Genomic DNA, 21,591 nt, shown 5'->3' on the forward strand with positions numbered 1-21,591 from the left:
AGATCACACCTACATGCAATAAGCCGGTCCCACCTTGAGAGACCACATACCTCACAATATTTTCAAGCTTGACTGAAACGTGTTACCTTTTGAAAGGTTTGTACTTGACAGTTCATCTTAAGAGGCTTACAATATGCTGTCCGAGCTTGTATCATCGTGAATTAACTTTAAAAACTATGCTCGCTTCCAGCTTTTGTTCATTAAGGTACTCTGCCTAGCTCTATTCAGAATTGCATGAAATCAAGACAAGCTACAATGTATCCAAGAGTCCAGAACTTCCTGCAGGTTTTAGACATGTCTAAATTTCCAAGAACACGGCAAGCTGTCCAGCACGAGTGAAATTAAATCGTATGAGCCAAAGATTTTAAGTACTATGCCCAAGAAAAAAGAAATGGTTGTCAAATGGCAATAAGTCAAGCAACCTATAACTCCTATGCAGTACAAAATAATGAAAAAAGTATTTAAGGAGCAACAGTTCAAACATTACAGTGATATCCTCATTTCTTAAAAGCTGAACTAAAAAGTGCCACGTTGCTATCCTTATTTGCTCTACGATGTTAAAAGTAGAAATCCCAGAGAAAATTCAATTGTGAACAGCAAGGCTTCTCTAAATAAAATATTTCCCCATAGCACTGTAAATGCTCCAATAAGGCATGGGGTAAGCCCGCCAAAGAATACATTGAGTTACAGTAGCAGCATTGAAAATGCCTTTAACCTTCTCGTTTACCAAAGACTCAGATCTTTGGGCTTTGCAACATTAAAAATGCACTCACCCTGCCTAAATAGACATAGTAAAAAATCCAGGCTTTCAGAATTGCAATTACAAATCGTAGATAATGCTCCAATCACCAGTGAAATCAGCATTGAACGTCCAGTTGTTTTCCCTAATTTGTATGTAAGGCTTCTGGATACAAGAAGAAAAGCTATCAATAATCGATTCTCTATGCGATTGAGCAGTTTAATCAAATCCCCGTGCTTGAAAAAAGGTGTGAATAATCTATCTGCTGTGACAACTTCAACAACATACTTAAGCAATTTTGATAAAGAATGCCCATGATTAAGAAGAAAAGCTATCAATAATCAATTCTCTATGCAATTGAGCAGTTTAATCAAATCCCCGTGCTTGAAAAATGTGTGAATAATCTATCTGCCGTGACAACTTCAACAACGCACTTAAGCAATTTTGATAAAGAATGCCCATGCTTGTTCTTCATCGCAAAACCCACATAAGGACCTTGTTAAAAAAGAAAAACACAGGCCAAACGAGATCTACAAAAGCCAGAAGCATATGCAAGCTGATGAGACTACTTTGCATACAACATTACCCATACCCTCTGGAAAGGATTGTAGCCGACTCTGAGTCTCACATCTTGATCTTCTGTGAAGTTGAAAATTTTGCAGTTTAATTCTACCACGCCCCTAGGCTTTCCCTGCTCAAAAAACAGTGTCCTTTCAGCATACCAAAGGTGGATTTATAAAACATACACTTTTGAAGCCCCTCATCCTTCCCCTAATGCTATCTTACTACATCCGATTTGTACCCTTTTTAAGAGATGCATCGCCTACTATTTCCATAGTCCAGTTATAAGAGAAATTTCACATTTCTGTAAAAATCTGTAATGGCATCATGTAGAAATATAATTGCTTACAATTTTTAATCCTGGATTAAAGTTATAGCCTCCTTTGATATCTATGCTCAGCAAGCCATTATCTGTCACAGGCAGTGTTTTCTTTGTCTGAAGGTCGTAAGAAAATTCCCTTGCATCTATATCGTATTTAGCTCCTATGTCTAGGCTTGTAAGCAGCTGTAAGACAAGAGATACAGTCATAGAAATCAGCTGGTAAAGAATTACCTACTATAAGGACTAGCTTGCCCCCAACAAAGAATAGGAAGCATCTTTATGATTAACACTAGGGAAAAAGCATGGGCAGGATAGCTGTACACCACAATTTCACTCTATCTTACATGGGGGAAAAACCTCCTTTTCAGTTGAGCAACACCAGCTGTAGCTCCAGTGTGTGTATTAAGCCTTCCATGAACCTGGGAAAACAAAACCCAACAATTGCAGACCTCAATACCATGCAGAAATGTCAAATACCTGTGGCATAGTTTCCTTTTTATAGTTTTACAAACAAAAATAATTATTTGGTTACTGAATTTAGAAAAATCATGCAGACTGATGGACAAAGTGAAGGTGGGGAACACAAGGATAAGACCAGAAGCTCCAGTGACCAAAGCGCACACATGTCATAAGGGTTTGGCCCACAATATAATCATTGAGAGGGGATGTTGGAAGTCAATGTCCCCACCAGTGAGCCCCTATATGAGAACAAGGGGGCATTTGACTGTGAGGGTGAGGGTGTTTTGGGGGAGCTGTATGGGCTCCTGAGGTAGAGCAGCAACAGCAGACCAGCCCTATGGGAGGCCCTATATATAGGCCTGCAGGGTCGGCCCATCCAACCGGGCGGGTCGGCCCAGTCTGGGAAAACCGTCCAGTAGGTTGATCTACTTCAGGGGACAGCCAGCCATAGTTACCAGGGAACAGGAACGTTCCGGAAATTCAGGTGTCGGAACGGGACGTTCCGGGAAGGGGGAATGGGAGCTGGAACGCCACGTCATACATGACACATCATCATATGGCTAAAAACTATGTTAGAAAATGAAAGAAAATAACATTTTACAGCTCTAAACTTTATATACAAGCTCTAAAATACCCATTTGAAACTTTCAAAGAGCCTTTTTTTTTTTTGGGGATGTTCCGGGGCCGGCCTGCTAACTGGAACGGCGTTCCAGATGTTCCGGATGTCGGAACGCCGTTCCCTGGTAACTATGCAGCCAGCCCCTATATAAAACCCCCTACCCCCCCACTCATTTCATCAACTAATGAAGCCTCTTTGGCAGCATGGAGAAGGAGTGTTCTGAGATCAGCAGCAGAAAGTTCACCTTTTGGCCCAGCCCTTGCTGGTTGTTTTGTCTAGCCTTGCCCACTGTTTGGTGGAATAATATATCTGAGTTCTCTCTCCATGTCTCTCTCTTTCATGTGCTGCCTCTTCTCTATTCTTTGAGCGAGTCTTCATCAGTGAGTTGCATGATTGAGTGTGAAGGATAGAGCTGATCCTATTCTGCTGCATGTGAGGTTGAGTGATTCTATCTCATGGTTTCTAACATGGCAGCCCATAACCTATAGTTTTGCTAATGGCAATCCCTATTGTCCTCGTACAAGAGCTTACAAAGTTAAATGTGGGGAATCGACACTCATACTCATAGTTTCCAGAAACGCCGTTTTCATGGCCCCGAAACGGAACGGTATTTCCGGGGGGCAGTTTTTGCCCCAAATTTTCTGCTCCCGCGTCGTTTTTGCCGGCGTCATTTCCTGCTCCCATGTGCTGCACCTCGGACCTCAACCCTCACCTCTCCCACGTGCTGCTCACTCACCTCTCCTCTCAGCTCACCCTCTCAGCCCTCTCAGCCTCTCCTCTCCTCCCCCTCTCACCTTCTAAGTTCTCACCCTCTCATCCCTTTTTTCTCAGCCTCTCCTCTTAGCCCTCTCAGCCCTCTCAGCCTCTCCTCTTAGCCCTCACCCTCTCCTCTCAGCCTTTCCTCTCCTCCTTGCTCTCCTCAACCCTTTCCTCTTCTCCTTGCTCTCCTGAGTGCTCAGCATGGCTCGGACTCCGGATGCATTTTGGAAACATGTAGAGAAATTGGGGAGATATGAGGAGTTTGGTGGTTCTAAGAAGTGGGAATGCAAATTCTGTGGAATGGAGAAAACGGGGAGTGTCACCCGTGTGAAGGACCATCTTGCCCATGTGCCAAGCAAAGACGTAGGGCCATGCCCCTATGTTCCTCAAGATGTTAAGGAGAGCCTTGAAGAATGGAGGCGAAAGCATTTGGGTGTTCCCAAAGATTCAAGTGCTATAGAGCCAGCGAACGAGGAGGAAGGCAGTTCAAGTCAAGCACTGGAGGCAGCAAAGAGGAGCAGAGATACTGAGTCACAGAGTGGCCATTCCTCTATGTCGGCTATGCATGCAAAGAGGACTCCTTTTCTAGAGGATGTATCACGAGCCACTCCTCCACTACCTAGAAATTCTGTACAAAGGGCCAGCATCCAATCTGGGTTTCAAAAGCAAGCAATGGCAGAGGCAACTAGGGAGCTCACCCGATTGTTCATACGGTGTGCCATTCCCTTTTATGTGGTCAAGACAAACCAATGGAGGAAGACTCATGCATGAGAGCCATTAGCCGCATTGGATGGGAGTGGGAAGGCCCTTCATCTGAAGCTCTGCGAGTACGTGAGCTCCATAGTTACCAGCCGAAACGGAAACGGAAGAAACGGAGTTTCCGGGCCCCGCCGAAACGGAAACGGAAGAAACGGCAATATGATACAATTTATGTATAAAAATTTATTTTTTATACATAATATAATTATCAATAGAGTGCAAATCATACATAATACAAATTACAATTATCTATACTTGAAGGCTGAAGCTTCAGGCTTCAGCCTTCAAGCATCAATGCATCATTCATGATTCATGCCTCTATGATTCTAAATTCTTGAATGATGCTTCAATAATCTGAAATCAACATGTATCATGAGTCATGACTAACAAGTTTGGCATTACAAGAATCTGAAATTTAGAAGTTTGAAGTACTTAAAAGTTTAAACTTAGCACACAAGTTGAAACTTGAAACTTGAAACTTGAAAGTATCAATGTCCAGACTCCATAGATGATCATGATTCATGGTCCACAAATTTCATGATCATGATTCATGACTCATGACTCATGAGTCATGCAAGACTCAAAATAAAAGCACTCATGGATGATATTAAAAAACAGCAGGACTACTGATCATCTGCATCATCCATGGACTCCTCGTCATCGTCATCCTCTGCGTCCTCAGATAAGTTCGAGGCATCTGTGTCACTGTCTGAAGAAGAATCATCAACATCAGGATCAGGACCATCGGGTGCAACTGAAGTACTAGCACCATCTCCAGATGGTTGAGTGTATGATCGTGTGTGGTGTGCTGGTGCTGACAGCTCCTCATACAACATGGTGTATATGTCCAGCTCCTCCCGTGGGATATCTGGTATGATCTCCATCTTCTCCACATCCACCTTGTCTACATTCACTTGGCGAGCTTCGGGGCAGCCGACGGTGAACTCAAGGAGACGGAGGTTGCAATGACAAAACACCAACCGCTCCAATTGAGCCGTGCTCAATCTGTTCCTCTTCTTTGTGTGAAAGAGGGCCCAAGTGCTCCAGTTCCTCTCACAAGGACCGGAACTGCAGTCCTGTGAGAGAACACGTATAGCAAGGCGTTTCTGCCATAAGCCAATTAAGCCGAGATAAGTATCAGGAACTTGATAACTTTAAACATATTTGTAGTAGATAAAACTTCAAATTACTTAACGACTAAGCTCCAACTAGTGGCGTTGGAACTTGTCTCTTAGACTCTTACCAAAGTAGGAGTACAGTTGCCATATTTCTCCCACCAGGAGACAGGTTGCAACTGTGTCTCTCGGAGCCTAGCTGTACGTCGACCAAAGGAGAGGCTGTGATTGCGGAACAATAGAAGTTCATCCTCCAGTCTTCGTTGCATCTCCAAGTCACCACCCGTCCAATTTTGTAGATACTGTTGCATCCCCTCCTCCAACTCGTCATTCTCATATTGCTCTTGACTGCGCCAGAGCGGATGCAATACATGTGCCACCGCATGGATTGGGCGGTGGAACCAATTCCATCGCTTATTCCATATAGCACGGATGGACTCAACCCTAAATCATGCCACAAGAAATTAGAATGCATTATGCATGCAAAATTCATAGACTATAGATAATAGTACATACATAATATATATCTGAAAATTCCAGGCTTCATGATAACAAATTGCCATTTAGTAACTGCAATAATTATACATATTACAAAAGTAAAAAGTCTTACTTATCAGGCGATAGGGAAGTGTTTCTGTTGAGGGCCTCTCCAATCTTGTCCATAAACTCGTACAAGAGCCCTAATGTGCTTCCCTCCATGTCTGTGATGCGAAGCACCGTGTAGATAGGATTAATCGATTTGATTAATGCCTCCGCCTGATTCCACCAAGACTCATCCATGATCATGCGAAAAAACTTGATAGACTTTGCTTGGCCTCTATCATCCCAATCTCCCCACTCCCGAGACACAACCGTGCGCAACAAGCCTTGGCGCACTCGCACAAGCCTCTCCACCACTATGAACATGTAAGCAAACCTTGTGGTTGGAGGTTTCAATAGCTCAAGGTCATTGTAAGCCCGATAGATGCTGAGGACTTTGGGTCTCTTCGTGACAAACTTCACGATACTGCGGGCTGTGGAGAAGATGGCATCAATCCAAGGTATCTTCCCTAGGTCCTCGATCAAAAGATCAAGGCAATGTGAGGCACAGGGTGTCCACACAATCTTAGGGAACTCATCTTCTAACATGGCACCCATTGACATACAATTGCTGCCATTATCTGTCACCACCTGCACCACATACTCAACACCTATCTCCATAATGGCTGCCCGTAAATGCTCCCAAATATACAGCCCTGTAATCACTGTACCTGCAGTGGAAGCGTCTATGGCTCTCAAGAACAGGTTCCCTTGCAAGAAGACACTAAAATATTGTACACATTCCTCTTGCGTGCATCTGACCATCCATCGCATAAGAGTGTGCATCCATATTTTTTCCAAGTCTCTTTCAAGGGCTTCATTTGGTCTTCCACACATTCCCTCTCTCTTCTTAGCTCTCTTGTCCGCAAGGCCTCATATGTAGGCCCTTCCCATTCATACCCAATGCGGCTTACGGCTCTCATGGCCTTCCTCCATCGTGTAGTCTTCGCCACATGAAAGGGTATTGCACATTGTATGAAGAGCTTTGTGAGCTCACTAGTGGCCTCCTTCACTGCTTGCTTTTGTAAGCATGCTTGAATGCTAGACCTTTGCAGTGATCCTCTTTTCCCCGCACTAGCATCCACACTAATTGATCCATGTGGCAAGGGTGTTCTTGTGGCACTAGGACCCGCACTCGATGTAGTTGATGCCCCTCTACTTCTCTTTGCGGAACCCAATGTGCTGGCATCATCCAATGGCTCAGTGTCAGCAGCCTCTTCTTCATCTTGCAGCCCTTGTCCTCCACTTTTTGCAGCCAAGGCTGCCATACGCGCACGCTTCCATTCTGTTAGGCCACCTTTCACTGCAGTAGGCACGAACTCACAAGGTCCTACATCCTTACAGGGAACACCTGCTAGATGGTCTTTCACCCGTGTGACAAACCTCGTCTTGCTTATGCCGCAATAGTTGCATCTCCACTTCTTGGAGCCACCGCCTCCTTTATAACTATCCAGGAGGGAGACATGGACCCAATAAGCATCTCTCGGCATTGAGGAGGATGGAGAGATGAGAAGGAGGATGGAGAGGTCACAAGTGACTCGTGAGAAAGGATGGGAGGTAGACTGTAGAAGGAGGATGGAGAGATAGAGGTAAAAGAGGATGGAGAGGATGGAGAGGTAGAAGTGAAGGAGAATGGAGAGGAGGAGGATGGAGAGGTAGAAGGTAAGATTAAAGAGAGGATGGAGAGAAGAAGGATGGAGGGATGGAGTCAGGAGAGCAGGCTGCCAAGCTGCACGCTGCAGCTTGCAAGATGGAGAAGATGGAGCAAAGGATGAAGAGGATGGAGAGAGCTCAGAGAAGGATGGAGGTGAGGGTAGGTCCAAGAGCAAAGGATGGGATGGAGAGAGCTTGAAGAAGTGGAGGAAGGATGCTGAAAGGATGCGGGAGGCGGCGAAAGACGAAGGCGGCGAAATTCTGGAAGAAAACCCGTTTTTAGGGTTTTTGGGAAAACAGGAAAAACGAAACGCCGTTTCTTGACGAAACGGCGTTTCCGTTTCGCCGTTTCCGTTTCTGCCCACGAAACGTACGTTTCGTGCAACTATGGTGAGCTCAAGCGGAAAAGAGCATGCATAGAAGTGCAGCTAGAGCCCTTGAAGGAAACATGGAAGAAGTATGGCTGCACTATATTGTGTGACGGATGGTCAGATGTACGCAGGCAGAATGTGTACAATATTTTAGTGTCTTGCTGCAAAGGCACTATGTTTTTGAAAGCCATTGATGCCTCCTTCCCAGATCTCACAGTTACCGGTTTATTTATTTGGGGTCATATACGGAAGGCAATCATGCAAATAGGGCTTGAGAATGTTGTGCAGGTAGTGACAAACAATGGGAGCGATTGCAAGTCTATGGGCTCTATGCTAGAGGACAAGTTTCCAGGTATTGTGTGGACCCCTTGTGCACACATTGCCTCGACTTATTGATCGAGAACATAGGTGAAATACAATGGGTTGATTCCATCTTTCGCACTGCACGAAGCATGGAAAAATTTGTGAAGAAGAGGCCAAAAGTTTTGAGCATGTTTCGGGCCTATAGCAATCTTGAGCTACTGCAGCCTACAACCACCAGATTTGCATATATGTTTATTGTGCTTGAGAGACTCCTGCGAGTTCGCAAGGAGTTGGTACACACTGTGTACTCAGATGGGTGGATGCAGTGGGATGAGGGAGAGAGCCCTAAGGCAAGAGATTTTATGCGTGCTGTCATGAGAGAGGACTAGTGGGTAGAGGTTGAGGGTTTTATCAAAACTCTCAATCCGATCTAATCAGTCTTGCACATTACAGACATGGAGGGGAGCGCTCTTGGTCTTTTAAATGAGTACATGGACAAGATTGGAGAGTCTCTCAACAAGCAACAATACTTGAGAGGAGAGCAGTAAGTCTCCGTATGTTTTAACTTTTTCCTTATATGTAAATTTTTATTTCACTCAAGTCTTGACTCTTGAGTCTTCATGCTTCACATTGGTCTTGACTCTTGACTCTAGTTTTTTGTCCATGGTTTATTCTCTAGAGGATTGGGCAGATCAAGGCTATATGGAATAAGCGATGGGATTGGTTTCACAGGCCAATTCATGCAGTAGCAAATGTATTGCATCCTCTATGGTTAAATGAGGAGCAATATGAGAACACGGAGCTTGATGATGGCTTCACGACATACATCAGTGCGGTGACCCATGGTGATGTATACATGCAGGGCCGTATAGAGGATGATCTCTTGGCCTTCCGCAACCATACAGGGAGCTTTGGTCGAGAGATGGCAAAGCTTCGAGAGACTCAGCTACAGCCTATCTCACGGTGGGAGAAGTATGGGAATTGTGCTCTCACACTGGTAATTTACTACCCATACACTCAAGTTTCAGCTACATGCATGATACATCATGCAACATAGTATAGTGTGAGTTACAACTTACATTATATATATATATATATATAAAATTAACCTTCAAACCAAAACTCTGTTTCTTCCAATGGCCAAAACTCCGTTTCCACTGTTTCTTCCCGTTTCCCTGTTTCCGAAACTCCTGGGAACTATGCTCATACTCTAACATCATGCATTTGCTTGGGGGTGTAGGAAAGGAAAGGGCATGTTAGGGTGCAAGGATCCTCGGCTAAGGGTGGCATTGAATGGGAAGCTGGTCCTCCAATGACCTCAAGGGTCACAAATGATTTAAATTGGCAATGTGTCCCTAACATTGTCACCTGCATGTACATGGTGACTTGCTCTTCCACATTCATGCAATTAGTAGCGAAAATTCTCGTAAGAAGGGCACCTGGAGAGCTAATCTAGTGTATTACATTTTTGTGCTTTTGCAATTTCTATATTGAGCATGAGCACTGCATTCCACTGTACCAAATGATATTTGAGAAAGATTTAGAGATTTTTAAGAGCCCCTGAGAGGGCTACGTGTACATCTTGCAGTGTGCCATGAAGGGCCGCCTAGCCACCCACTCCTCTCTCTCTCCCTCCCTTGCAAAAGGGCCTGAGGTTGCCGTAAGAGGGCTACTAGCCCACATATCCTACAATCGATATGCAGGATAATCCCATGTAATCCACCAGCACATGCCTTGAAGCAATTCTGTAAAGCCTCATAATTTTACATATATGGCACAAAATGTGTTGAGGTGAGGCATATGCCTGTACAATCCACCCCACAGACCAAACCTGAGCTATTATTACACAGCTATAGATCAAGATATCCTTCTAGGTATAACCCCTCACCCCTTCCAATATATTAAAACAAGATACACAGTGCCAACTAGGCATCTATCACGCCAAAATACCTACTGTCATCGCCAGGGGACACCTCAAGCCACCACACACGTAGGGAATCGTCCATCCACCACCATTATGAGCTGCCACGGTCTACCACATGTCATAGAGACCGCTGCCATCAGTTGCACCGCCACGCAGTCACCATAACAGCTGCCAATTCTGTGTGCACTGCATTGCTCTACACTGCACTATCTGTTGCCTTAGCAACATGACCTGCCACACTGTTCCGTGGGCAAAGCCATCGTTATGCTGCACCATACAGTCTTCTGGTTGCCCCAGGGCATCACTCCCATGAGCTGATGCGTAAATCTTGGGTCATCTGGCCATGAAAGGCATCCTAGCCACCTACTCCTCTCTCTCCTTTGCCAAAAACTCCCCCCAAAAAAAGAGTCTTGAGAGGGTTAGGTACTATTTCATTATGTACGATAATCCCATGTAATCCATTACCACTCTCACAGGCCTTCATTAAACTGTATCATTTTGCACATATTACATCTCTTTTGTCATGAGGCTTATAAGGCATATGCCTTCACATTTTTTCCCAATGTCTTCTAGCTAGAGCCTCATAACAGTCTAGCAGAGCTCTCTCTCTCTCTCTCTCTCTCTCTCTCTCTCTCTCTCCACAAAGAGGACAAAGGGTCAGTCCCTCCGCACAAAATTACACTTTTTACCAGATAGCGTTCGTCGAGAACTTTGCGACAACCCATGCGCAATCGTAAGCCTCTCATACGCATAGAATGCACACGAGCAAGTCATATTAGTATGATATATGGCCGATAGCACAAAGTTTTCTCTCTCTCTCTCTCTCTCTCTCTCTCTCTCTCTCTCTCTCATTAAAACGGAACCGGGTAATAAGACTGAACCTTGAAAAAGAAAGCGCTGTCGATCAAAAAGCTCTCCTTGGCGTGCAGACAGAGCTGCTTGTGCTCCTTATTGTAACGCAAGGAAGTCTCCATTTGTCATGCACTGCGGTCAAGAAAAAATCTGGAACAATACAGCGAGAAGATGACGGCAAGAAAGAGGATGACGAACAGGATCTCTGCAGATTGGGAAGCAAAAAGAGGATCGCCCAACACCAAAGCTAGCTAAGTGTAACGAAAGGCAGCAAGAAGCTAACCTGGCAAGAAGCAAATGTAGATGTGGAGATGGAGTGAAGATGGAGGGAATCTTACCTTAGATGCCATTGGACATTTCGTATTACAAAATTCCATTGCACCCATTTCAAATATTCCCCTTCAACTACTAAACCTATATGTCCTATGTGTCCTAGCGTCTCATTTCAAGATTGCTTTAATGCATTTTATATCAAGTCAACGGATCATGAGGGGGCATTGTGGTTACATGACAGATTTGTATACAATCCTTTCATACATGCTTTGCTATACAAGCCGTTCATCTGTGCTTTGCCCAAATAGCTTCGCGTCTCCATACACGAAGGATCACCCCACGACCCTAAGGTATAGCCAACTGGTCACCAGAGTCATAAGTGTAAACAGGAGTGGGGCGAGGGGAAAACCCTGTCTTGTTGACCTTCTTAGCCATGCGCTGATGGCTATGGAAGCCTTCCTATCCTCAGGGTTAGTTTGTTGGGTTTAGTGTAGGCCAAGGGGTCCCGCCTTTGAAAGGCCAATTTTTATATCGGGTCTCTGACGAACCCCCCTCAGTTTGATATATTTGCCATCTTCCCCAACAAAAAAAAAAAGAGCTTTGTCTTCTCTCACTTCTCATTGATTCCCATTCATAGGTTAAGAGGGCGAATATGTGACAAAATGTACAGTTAAGCTAGCTATTTTGCTTTACTCAATAGAAAATTGGCCATCTTCCATAGACATTGCCTCTTGCGGATGCAATCTTGTCACTTTTTTAAAAAGCTAAATCTTGCTCCTACAATTAAAGTAAAACAATGATGTAACGCCACCCTCACTATTGAGTGCAATTAAAGTGGGGGTGTCGAGGAACTCCTCCCATCCACTAAGCGTGCTCTTCCTCTCTTTCCGCTCTTTCATTACTCTACTCGATTCTTATCCCTCTCCCTCTCTATCAATTGGCCTATCTTGCTACCATATTCATTTGTTGCCTTTCAAACTGAAGAGTTTTCATCCTTCATGCATTAGTTCATTGACTCCTAGGTCAAGGGCTCTTGTAATCTAGCTATGTTTCTTGCTCTTGGGATTTATCATGTAGCTTTAGGTGAGGTGTTGCTGGAGGTGAAGTAGAAGCTACATGCTAGAAATGTTGTGACAAAGCATTATGGAGGTCATGTAAGTCTATATGTTTGACATCTCAAGGTCATAATGCAAAATTCTTCTCTTCTTTTCATTGTTGGCATTTGCTATGGAGACTTTATCACTAAATGTTGTTCCTACTTAGAGGTGTCCATCTACTTTAGCTATTACATCATGGGCATACCTCACAACCAAAAATGATGGGGCTTTAGGTAAAATATATTCTCTCTGGGAATAAGGTCGAAGGTCCATGGTCAATTTCAAAAATTACAACGAGTCACGTTGATGATCATGTTAATAGTGCCATCTTAAAAGATCTTCAGTGCTGTCAAAATTCTAGCCTTAAGGCATGCATGTTGTAGCTATTGCAATCATGGCATATCATTTGGTGATCTCACCTAGAAAGTATTGTTTTGTAACAAAAATATGATATTTTGCTACCTTGTGGCAAGGTTTGATGACATGAACATGCCCTCGTTGATGGAAAGAGCTTAAATTCTCAAAGCTCATTGAATTGAGAACCTCATTACTAAGGAGTGTTAGAAATGACCCAACAGAGGGTACGCATAGTGGAAGACTAATAGTAATGCCCAGGAGCTCACACAGTGTGCGTGTGTGGGGTGTGGAATCAGAGACTTCTTAACTTAATGTGCATATATGTGCAAGCCAGTAAATAGACAATGCTCAGAGACAAATATAGAAGCAACACTCTATATTTTCGTCCTTCCACAAAATAGGATAGGATACAATACCAAAAGGTTCTCCTACAATGTCAAGTACCTGTAGATCAGCCTAGGTAGGCAGTCCCTGCCAAGCTTTGTCTGCAGCACACAGGTCCTCTTGGTCCTCCTGAATGTAAGCCCCAAGATAGTTGTTCCACTACTCCAACCTGCTTGTGAATGGCTGCTCCAGAAGTTGATGATCTCAGCAACCTTCTGCCCTAGAAGACAGTCTAGGTTCAGCCTCTCCCTAGAGCTAAGTCTGCAACAACACCTCTCTCCTTCACTTCCTGTGTAGAGGCCAAATGATGGTGGATGTGCTGCTCCTTTCTGCTCCTCCCAAAGCTGCTTGGCTGGATGATAACTGAGGGCTGAATGCCCTCCTTATATAGGCCCAGAGGGCTGATATGTGGACCAACCCAGCATGCCCAAAATGGTCGATTTTTGGCTCCCTCTTTGGCCAACTATCCTGGCTCCTCCTGGGTCTTAAAACCAGGGCAAGAGCCCTTTGTTTTATTCTGCAGGGCCCAGCCCTTTTGACCAGCTTTTCCAAGGCTTGGTTGGTTGGCTTAACCAACCCCAACTAGCCTTGTCACTCGGTTGATCCAAGGTGATCCCTGCCCCATCATATTGCGCCATGTATAAGGCCTGTTGCAAGCCCATCAGCTTGCCCACGAATCCCGCCATGCTGCGCCATGCTGCAGCCCTCTGTACAAGTTCGTACACCCTGCTGATGTCATCATGCCCTTCATAGGGCCCTGCTACAATCCGTACACCTGCTCTACAATTCCATCTTGCTAGGTCATAACCAAGGCTTCATGCCCCTGTCATCTCTCCTGCACAAAGTCTCTTGTGCTATCCACATGACAGCTCATGTGGCAGCCCCATTATCTCTAGGTACCCAAGAACAATAGAATCCCTATACCTGCAACTTGTAAATATCACTCCCAACATAGCCTGACTTGACTTCAATACTAGCATAGAATAAGCCCAAGCCATCGACCACCCCAACATATTATTTTGCCTAGGCCATGGAAGATCAACATCAAGAAGAAGCTCATTCCTAATCACAACAACTCCCTTTACCCCAACCTTGTAGACATCACTCCCAAGGTAGCCTCGCTTAACTTCAACACTAGCATTGGCATCATTTGCTCGAAGCTCCTAATAGCCTCGATAGACCTCCAGACTTTTGACCTTCTTGATGCACATCAAGATGCATAAAAGCCTAGCAATCTATCTAAACCAAGGTCAATTCGTTTATGCTAGAAGCAAAGCATTGCATAAGTCATTTTATAGAATAGAAACAAACATGAAGGATCTAGAGGATAATCTCTAAGTGATTAAAGGTAAAAGTAGAGACGAGTGAGAAAGATAGAAAGGAGTAAGCGAAGAAGGGACACGTCCTAGAACTATAGCTCACTAGATCTAGAACCAAAATCAATTGACAAAAGAAGATTACCAATGACTCTACTATCTACTTTGTATTTGCATAGAATCTAGCATAAAATGCTTAGAGTCAAGGAGTCCAAAAAAGCTAAAAAGTTATACAAAAATACTTGCAAGACTAAATGGGACCTTACCATAATACTTTGGTAGAGCATATCAAGCCTCTTGTCAAACAAAAGAAGAGAACCTAGAGTTGTCAAAGCAGATCGAAGCATTACCCTCTTAAGTCAAATATTTTAGAGAGTGACTAGTAGAAGCTTTAAGAGTGGGTCAACATTTTCTTGGGTGTAGCCAATCATGAAACTATTTTCAGGGCCATTTTGGGGCCGCGATGCGATGTGCTTCTGCGTGAATATTTGAATTTTGAGCAAATCTATGCTCTCGTCGAAAATTTTCCCGACGTCATGAAGGCACATTGGCATAAAAATGAGACACAATCTATTTGTTCTAAACACCGCATAGCTCGACACATGGCATCTCTATACTGCTTCGCGTAGCGCAGCTAGCCTAAGCCGACTGACCACTTAGCATCGCGCAACCTTTTGCCGCCGCATCTTTGCCACCTGTCACTAGGCACTGCACCCGTGCAGATCATTAAAATTGAAGGTTGGTTGGGAGAGACCACCGTGCTGGTTCATGGCATAATAATTAGACGTAATCTATCATTTTGAACACCGCCACAGCATAAACCACCTGTCATCATGCATCCTTTTGCCGCATCTTTGCCCGCAGTCCATGCAAATCATAGGTTGGCTTGGAGAGACTACTGTGCTGGTTTTTGGCATAATAATGAGACACAATCTATCATTCTGGCATTGCCCTTAGCGCAGTCTCTAGCCTGACGGCCTGTCATCGCCCATAATTCAAGGTTGTCTTGGAGAGACCACTGCGCTGGTTCTTGGAGTTATATCTCTATTACCTATTTTTACATATTACAAGAGAAGGTCTATGACGACCGGCGCACTGGCAAATAGAAGGAGATCTATGACAACCATTGTGCTTTTTCTTGGAGTTATATATTTAGGTACCAAGGAAAATGTATTCCATTATGCAACTAAGCAAAATGCAATTGACAATATGGCCCTTGAGGGCTCTCCTTTAGGAGCAAGGGCCATATCGACATGCCATTTCTGTCCAATGGCATCTTGGATATTATATAATGCATCTCGATATGGCCCTTGCCCCTAGAGGGGACCCCTCAAGGGCCATATCGTCAATTGCATTTTTTGAAAGTTTAATTGTATTTTTTTAGATGTATCTCCATGCAACCACAATAGTGGGTCGTTGGAGTTATTTTAGCGCTATTTTGGTCATAAACCAAGGAAAGTGTAGTCATTTTGTGGCATTTTAGTCCTCTTTGTAGTAAATATAGATGAGGGCACAAGTACAATTTATCAAGTGAAAATTGAGCAAAAGAGATTACAATGTACATCTACGTCCAATAATAGGTTATATAAAAATTAAGAACTTATACCAAGCAAAAATTGAATAGAGGATCTTACATTTATAAAAACTCGGCAATTGCTGAGAGCCTTAAAGGCCAAAAGATTATAGCTAGCGACCATAACCATTCAAATATAAAATCTAACAACAGTGCATACTGAGAGCCTCAAATTGAACAAAAAGAGAGTACATAAATGTAATAAAAACTCAGCAATTGCTGAGAGCCTTAGAGACCAAAACATTACATCCAGTGAGCAAAGATCGTTGAGAGCCTTAGAGGCCAAAAGATTACATCCATCCATTGCTGAGAGCCTTGTCTAAGCAAGAGGAAATTTGTACAACTCAGTTTTCCGCCAGTCTAGCTTGTTGCATTAAAAAATTTTGGGGAGCCAAAGGAGGATACGATGGAGAGGCCGAAGCCCATGTACATTGCGAGGACTCAAATTACGACCCCCCCAACGAATTGATAGTACTCTGCTCTGAAAATACTGAGGCCTTCGTAGACATCTAGGGGGAACCCATACAACACAGCCATAAAGAGGCTCTCTGTGAGCATGCCATCTAAGGTGGTGACATGCAGATGTGTGGGGAATCGACTGTGGGAACGAAGGGTCTCCACTAGTGCTAGCATTTCTACTCCAGGTGAGTGCAACACAATCACCTTATATGAGAAGGAAGATAACATTGGGATCACAGAGCATTGAGGGGGGGTGGTAGTACACATGGTGAAGATGAGTGGGTGAGCAACAAATGAGCAGGGGAGTAGATGAGTGATGAGAGTTGGAGGAGGGAGCGTGGAGCAAAGTAGAGCAAGGGCAAAAAAGAGCTAGAGGAGGGGTGTGGAGCAAAGTAGCAGAGCATGTGGAGCAAAGTAGGACTAGGGTGGATGAGAGCAACATAGTAAAATGACAAATGCCATAGATCTTATATATAGTATAAAGTTATAGCCACTGTGGTGGCTGGAGCCCAGGGTTCCATCCATATTAATTGTAGGCCATCGCAATGGAATCTTAGGCGCCACCCCAAATAGGCTGGTAATCATGAAGCAGACTCCATGTGGTGGGTGAGCAGGCCACTTCAGTGGCTAGTGATTAACTGCCAGCCCGGTGGAATCTTAGCCACGACAGGCATGGCTAATGACAGCCACCACCACTGGGCAGTAATTCCCATAAAGGTAAATCATGAAGCTCTACTCATTCATTACCATGCACTCTAGTTCTCTAGTGAGCATGCGAGCCCGATGACTGGTAATTTTTACTGCACTCGTAGTGATCATGTATGCATAAGCTTGGTGGTGGGTGAGCGATGGCTAGTAATTTTAATTGGCAGCCCGGTGGAATCGTAGCTACGATAGATGTGGCCAATGCTCAGATTAGTAAAGATGATGGAGTCAAGATTTTGAGCTTGCCAACAGACCTCCAAGATGTGCTGCAGAAGACCATTCACTTCTTTCCTAATATGAGAGGGACCTGCACACTGCAAGTTCTGGTAGGTTCAAGCAGCTAGAGCAACTGAAAGGTTCAAGTAGCAGCAGTAGAGCAACTGAAAGGATGTGATGTATCTTTCTCAAGGGCGATATCCAAGAGCATGTTAACCAACCTAAAGAATTGCGTAGATAGCAAATCCCAATTGTCATCTCAGTCCACTCGAGTTGCAATGCACCTGATGGCATCTACCCTCAAAGGGATTTTTGAGCAATACGATAAGCAGATGTCTCAAAAGGTGACTTTTCTACAAGAGAAAGCCACCGATGCAGCAAAGGTAGCACAACTTGAGAAAAGTCTCAGGGAAGTTGCAAAGGCCAAGGTAGAGGAGGCACAAACGAGGGCCTTGTAGGCACAAGAGCAAAGGTTGCTACAAAAATGGTTGACATGGAAAGGCATAGAAGAGAAGAAGCAGAGAAGTGCATGAAGGAGCTCCGAGATAGGCTCGAAGAAGTGAGAAGTGATGGGGACATGGCGGACAAGGATCTAGAAAAGATGCAAAAGGAGCTTGAAGATCAGAGAGCCGAAAAGGAGGGTCTTTACAAACGGCTCTACAACATGTAAAATACATTGAACATTGAAAAAGACCAGATGATGGAGGAGCTAAAAAGGGAGAATGCAGAAACCAGAAAGGTGATGCAAGGCGAGAGAGCTTCAAGGCTAGGAAGGATGGGGCAGAGAGCATTTGGGGTGGAGAACAAGGTAGCTCTCTAGGCCAGGAAGGATGTAGAGAGCAGCCATGGTGGAGCAATTTGTAGCAGCCACGGTGAGGGTTTCTTTTTTTGAAACAATGTTGGAAGTCCAAAGAGTAAGCTACAAGACCCTAAAACAAGATTACGATATGGCTATGCATGAGCTTGCCGTGGCTTTCAACAGTTATGAAAAGCAATCCATCGTCCTGAGAGATTTCCAAACTAGAGTGGAAGTCTTGGAAACGGCCCATTAGGATGTTTTTGAGCAATTTAAGCAGCTTCAACAGATGTCGAGGGATTCAGATGAAGTTGTTGCACAGAGTGAGAAAAAAGTGGAGGAGATGAAGGAGAACATCCACAGCTTTAGGATGAGGGAGGAATGAATCAAGAAGCAACTTCATCATGTACAGAGCAAGACTGTGGTATTGACGGCTGTAATAGTTAAATCGGATGCCTATCCTGCTATGCAACAGGGTTTGAAATGCATGGTCTGCCATACCCCCATCATAGATGACTATTGTATTCGATGGCCTGCGTGCTACCACCCTGTGCATGTTTTTTGCTTTGGGGTGTTTGTGCATACAAAATCTAGCTATAGAGAATTCCATTTGCCATTTCCCACCACATGGACAGATCAAATGTGCGTGCCTGCTATAGCTATCTACGACGAGAAAGTAGATGCTGTAGCTCAATTTGCCATTTGGGCAAAAGATACAAAAGACAAGGAGCTCAAATTGAAGAAGGCCAAGACCGAGAGCCATTGCAAGGAAAAGGAGCTTGAAGGGAGGAACCAGCCCCCTTCAGGAAAGGAGCAAGAAGGGCCAAGCCTACAAACCAGGAAGCTCAAATCAAGGAAAGAAGAAGCGGCATGAAGGGAGGGGCCGGGCCCCTACAGGAAGGAACCAACCCCATTATGGAAAGGAGCAAGGAGGGCCGAGCCTGCAATCAGGGAGCTCAACAAGGAGTCCTTGAGATGTAATCTGAAGGAAAGGAGTCTTTGAGATGTAATCTATGTAATCTGTATGTAATCTTTGTGTAATATATTGAATTGTTAATCTTCTCCAGAGTTTACTTGGGCAATGTTTTCTCAACCATGTGACTAGATAGTGTCCTTTGATCCACGCTAGCACGGTGATAAAAATAATGAGACGAAATATTTTGATTTGACAAGTAATGTGAGATGAAAGATTTTGATTAGACCACTAATGTCAGACTGAAAGATTTTGATTAGTCAACTAATGTGAGATGAAAATTTTTGATTAGACAACTAATGTGAGACGAAAGATTTCGATTAGACAACTAACACGAGACTGTAGAATGAGAAGGTTGGGCTCAATGAACTCAAAGATTTCAATTACTAAACTAGCATGAGACTGAAGATTGAGAAGGTCAAGCTCAATGAACTCTCTCCTTATTTAAGTGCAGTATTTAAGTGCAGTGCAGACACAACTAAGACCCCATTATGAAATCTAGCCCCAAAACTCTATACACCGATCCACCTATAGTAAATATATGGCATACCCAAATAACTTTGGAATGTTTTTGTTCTATCTGAAAACGATTTTGGATGGCAACCTCGCAAAAACAGACCCAGAGAAGGAGGAAAATAGCTCTGCAAGGAGGACATGCTTCGGTGGTGGGTGTATTACTTGGAGTCGGCAGAGATGGTGAATATTAATTTCCCTCGCTATTGTTTTTATTGCTCCTTTAAGGTATTTATCAAGCTCATGATGTAGGTTGCTTTTGGTAGGACATGATAGAGGCACGAAGTGTATAGAGTGCAAAGACCAGGATAAAGAGGACCCCCCATCAAAAGGAGGAGTTACTATGGGTGTATAAGTTGGTAGAGTCAAGCAAGCAGTGTGTGACCTGAGTGTGTAAAGAGGTCTGCCATTGTGCATCAAACTGGCCTAAAGAGCTGGGAGATGCTTGCTATAGAGAGGTTGATAAGATAGTTGGGAGCCTAGAATTTCCTAGAGCCGCAAAATGTCGTATTTTGAAAAAATAAAAATCTTGCAGACATTTCTTGGACTTGTGGACTTTCTCATGGTGCTCGTAATACATCATTTTGTATCGACCTGCTTCCATGTTAGTACTTAAATCTAACAGTTAATGATAACCAGTCTAAAGGGAACTATTTTAGTATAGCATTGTGCAACAAATTTTAGGATAGCACAGTAGTAGTGTAGGGATAGCACGATAGTAATGCAGGATAAGTTATCGCCAGCGCGGTGGTTGGTTGCTCTAGGATATTAACACCCATCAGCATGGTGGTTTGATTCTATTATTACAAGATGAATGGATTTGTAGGATGTGTGGATTTGTTATGGAAAACCAGTGCGGTGGTTGTTGGGATATACTAAAAACAAGCATGGGATGAAATTTGGTGGTTAACGAAATGATAAATAGTCTAAAGGGCACTGCTTTAGTATAGCACTGTGCAACAAATTTTAGGATATCATGGCAGTAGTGTAGGGATAGCATGGCATTAGTGTAGGATAAGTTATCACTAGTGTGGTGGTTGGTTGCTACTAGGATATTAACAACCACCAGCACGGTGGTTTGCTTCTATTATTACAAGATGAATGGATTTGTAGGATGTGTGGATTCGTTATGGAAAACCAGTGCGGTGGTCATTGGGATATACAAAAAATAAGCATGGGATGAAATCTAATGACTAACGAAACAATAAACAGTCTAAAGGGGACTGTTTTAGTATAGCACTATGCAACAAATTTTAGGATAGCACGGCAAAAGAGTGTACGAATAGCAAGGTAGTAGTGTAGGATAAGTTATCGCCAGCGCAATGGTTGGTTGCTACTAGGATTTTAACAACCACCAGTGCAGTGGTTTGCTTCTATTATTACAAGATGAATGGATTTGTATGATGTGTGGATTCATTATGGGAAACCAACATGGTGGTTATTGGGATATACTTAAAACAAGCATGGGATTTACTGTTTGGAATTTACAAAAATAATTTAATAAAACCAACATGGTGGTTGTTTGGGATATACTAAAAAGAAGCATAATCTCAAATACAAATTCCATTTTCTAGGACAAGTGGACATATTGTTTCCTTGCAATGAGACTACATACATTTTCTTAGTACTATCTCAGTCGTCCTCATCCACCGCTCCAAGACACCCCAAGATGTGCTCATGCGTGTCTAAATCCAATTTGAAGACACTCTTGCCCTTCTTTCGTTGTGGTACAGGTTGCATCTAGAACTTAATAGCTCTTACTAAATGAGAGTACATACATGTTTGTGGACTCTTATGTAGCAGTTCATGATTGCAGCCTCTCTTGGATGTTTTTTTGTACCAGAAAGCTCCGACTACTACATCCCACTTCTCATAGGTTGTTCCCCAATTATCCTTAAATGTTTCCTCAACCTT

At 43.7% G+C, this 21,591-nt stretch overlaps 1 protein-coding gene and 1 pseudogene across 3 annotated transcripts; one reads left to right on the forward strand and one right to left on the reverse strand.

The window, feature by feature from the left end:
• Window positions 1–343: 343 nt before the first annotated feature.
• On the reverse strand, window positions 344–11,445 carry LOC147899436 (outer envelope pore protein 21, chloroplastic-like). 3 transcript variants are annotated; one of them, XM_087378501.1, is made up of 6 exons: window positions 11,354–11,445; window positions 11,045–11,165; window positions 1,967–2,041; window positions 1,650–1,805; window positions 1,332–1,430; window positions 344–904 (listed from the first exon to the last, which is right to left on the reverse strand). In XM_087378501.1, exons 2-6 carry the CDS (start codon window positions 11,135–11,137, stop codon window positions 821–823), a joined length of 507 nt encoding a protein of 168 aa, XP_087234627.1. In that variant the 5' UTR covers window positions 11,138–11,165; window positions 11,354–11,445; the 3' UTR covers window positions 344–820. The 3 variants fall into 3 exon arrangements, with proteins under 3 accessions (XP_087234627.1, XP_087234626.1, XP_087234625.1); XM_087378500.1 differs by lacking the exon at window positions 11,354–11,445 and adding an exon at window positions 11,299–11,343 and having other exon boundaries at window positions 345–904; XM_087378499.1 differs by lacking the exon at window positions 11,354–11,445 and having other exon boundaries at window positions 360–904; window positions 11,045–11,292.
• On the forward strand, window positions 3,661–8,787 carry LOC147899437 (uncharacterized; annotated as a pseudogene).
• Window positions 11,446–21,591: the final 10,146 nt, after the last annotated feature.

Source organism: Dipteris shenzhenensis, chromosome 8, assembly GCF_047967505.1.
Source record: "Dipteris shenzhenensis isolate YYH24624 ecotype China chromosome 8, Dip_SZ_1.0, whole genome shotgun sequence".
NCBI lineage: Eukaryota > Viridiplantae > Streptophyta > Polypodiopsida > Gleicheniales > Dipteridaceae > Dipteris > Dipteris shenzhenensis.

What these genes read in the sequence shown, in the direction of transcription:
- LOC147899436 (XM_087378501.1), bottom strand. Translation starts at nt 11,137, where the DNA reads ATGGAGACTTCCTTGCGTTACAATAAGGAGCACAAGCAGCTCTGTCTG. An exon ending in TTAATCCAGGATTAAAAATT is followed by an intron (nt 1,431 to 1,649) that starts GTAAGCAATTAT and finishes TTTTTTGAGCAG; the next exon opens with GGAAAGCCTAGGGGCGTGGT. An exon ending in GCTACAATCCTTTCCAGAGG is followed by an intron (nt 905 to 1,331) that starts GTATGGGTAATG and finishes TCTTGTATCCAG; the next exon opens with AAGCCTTACATACAAATTAG.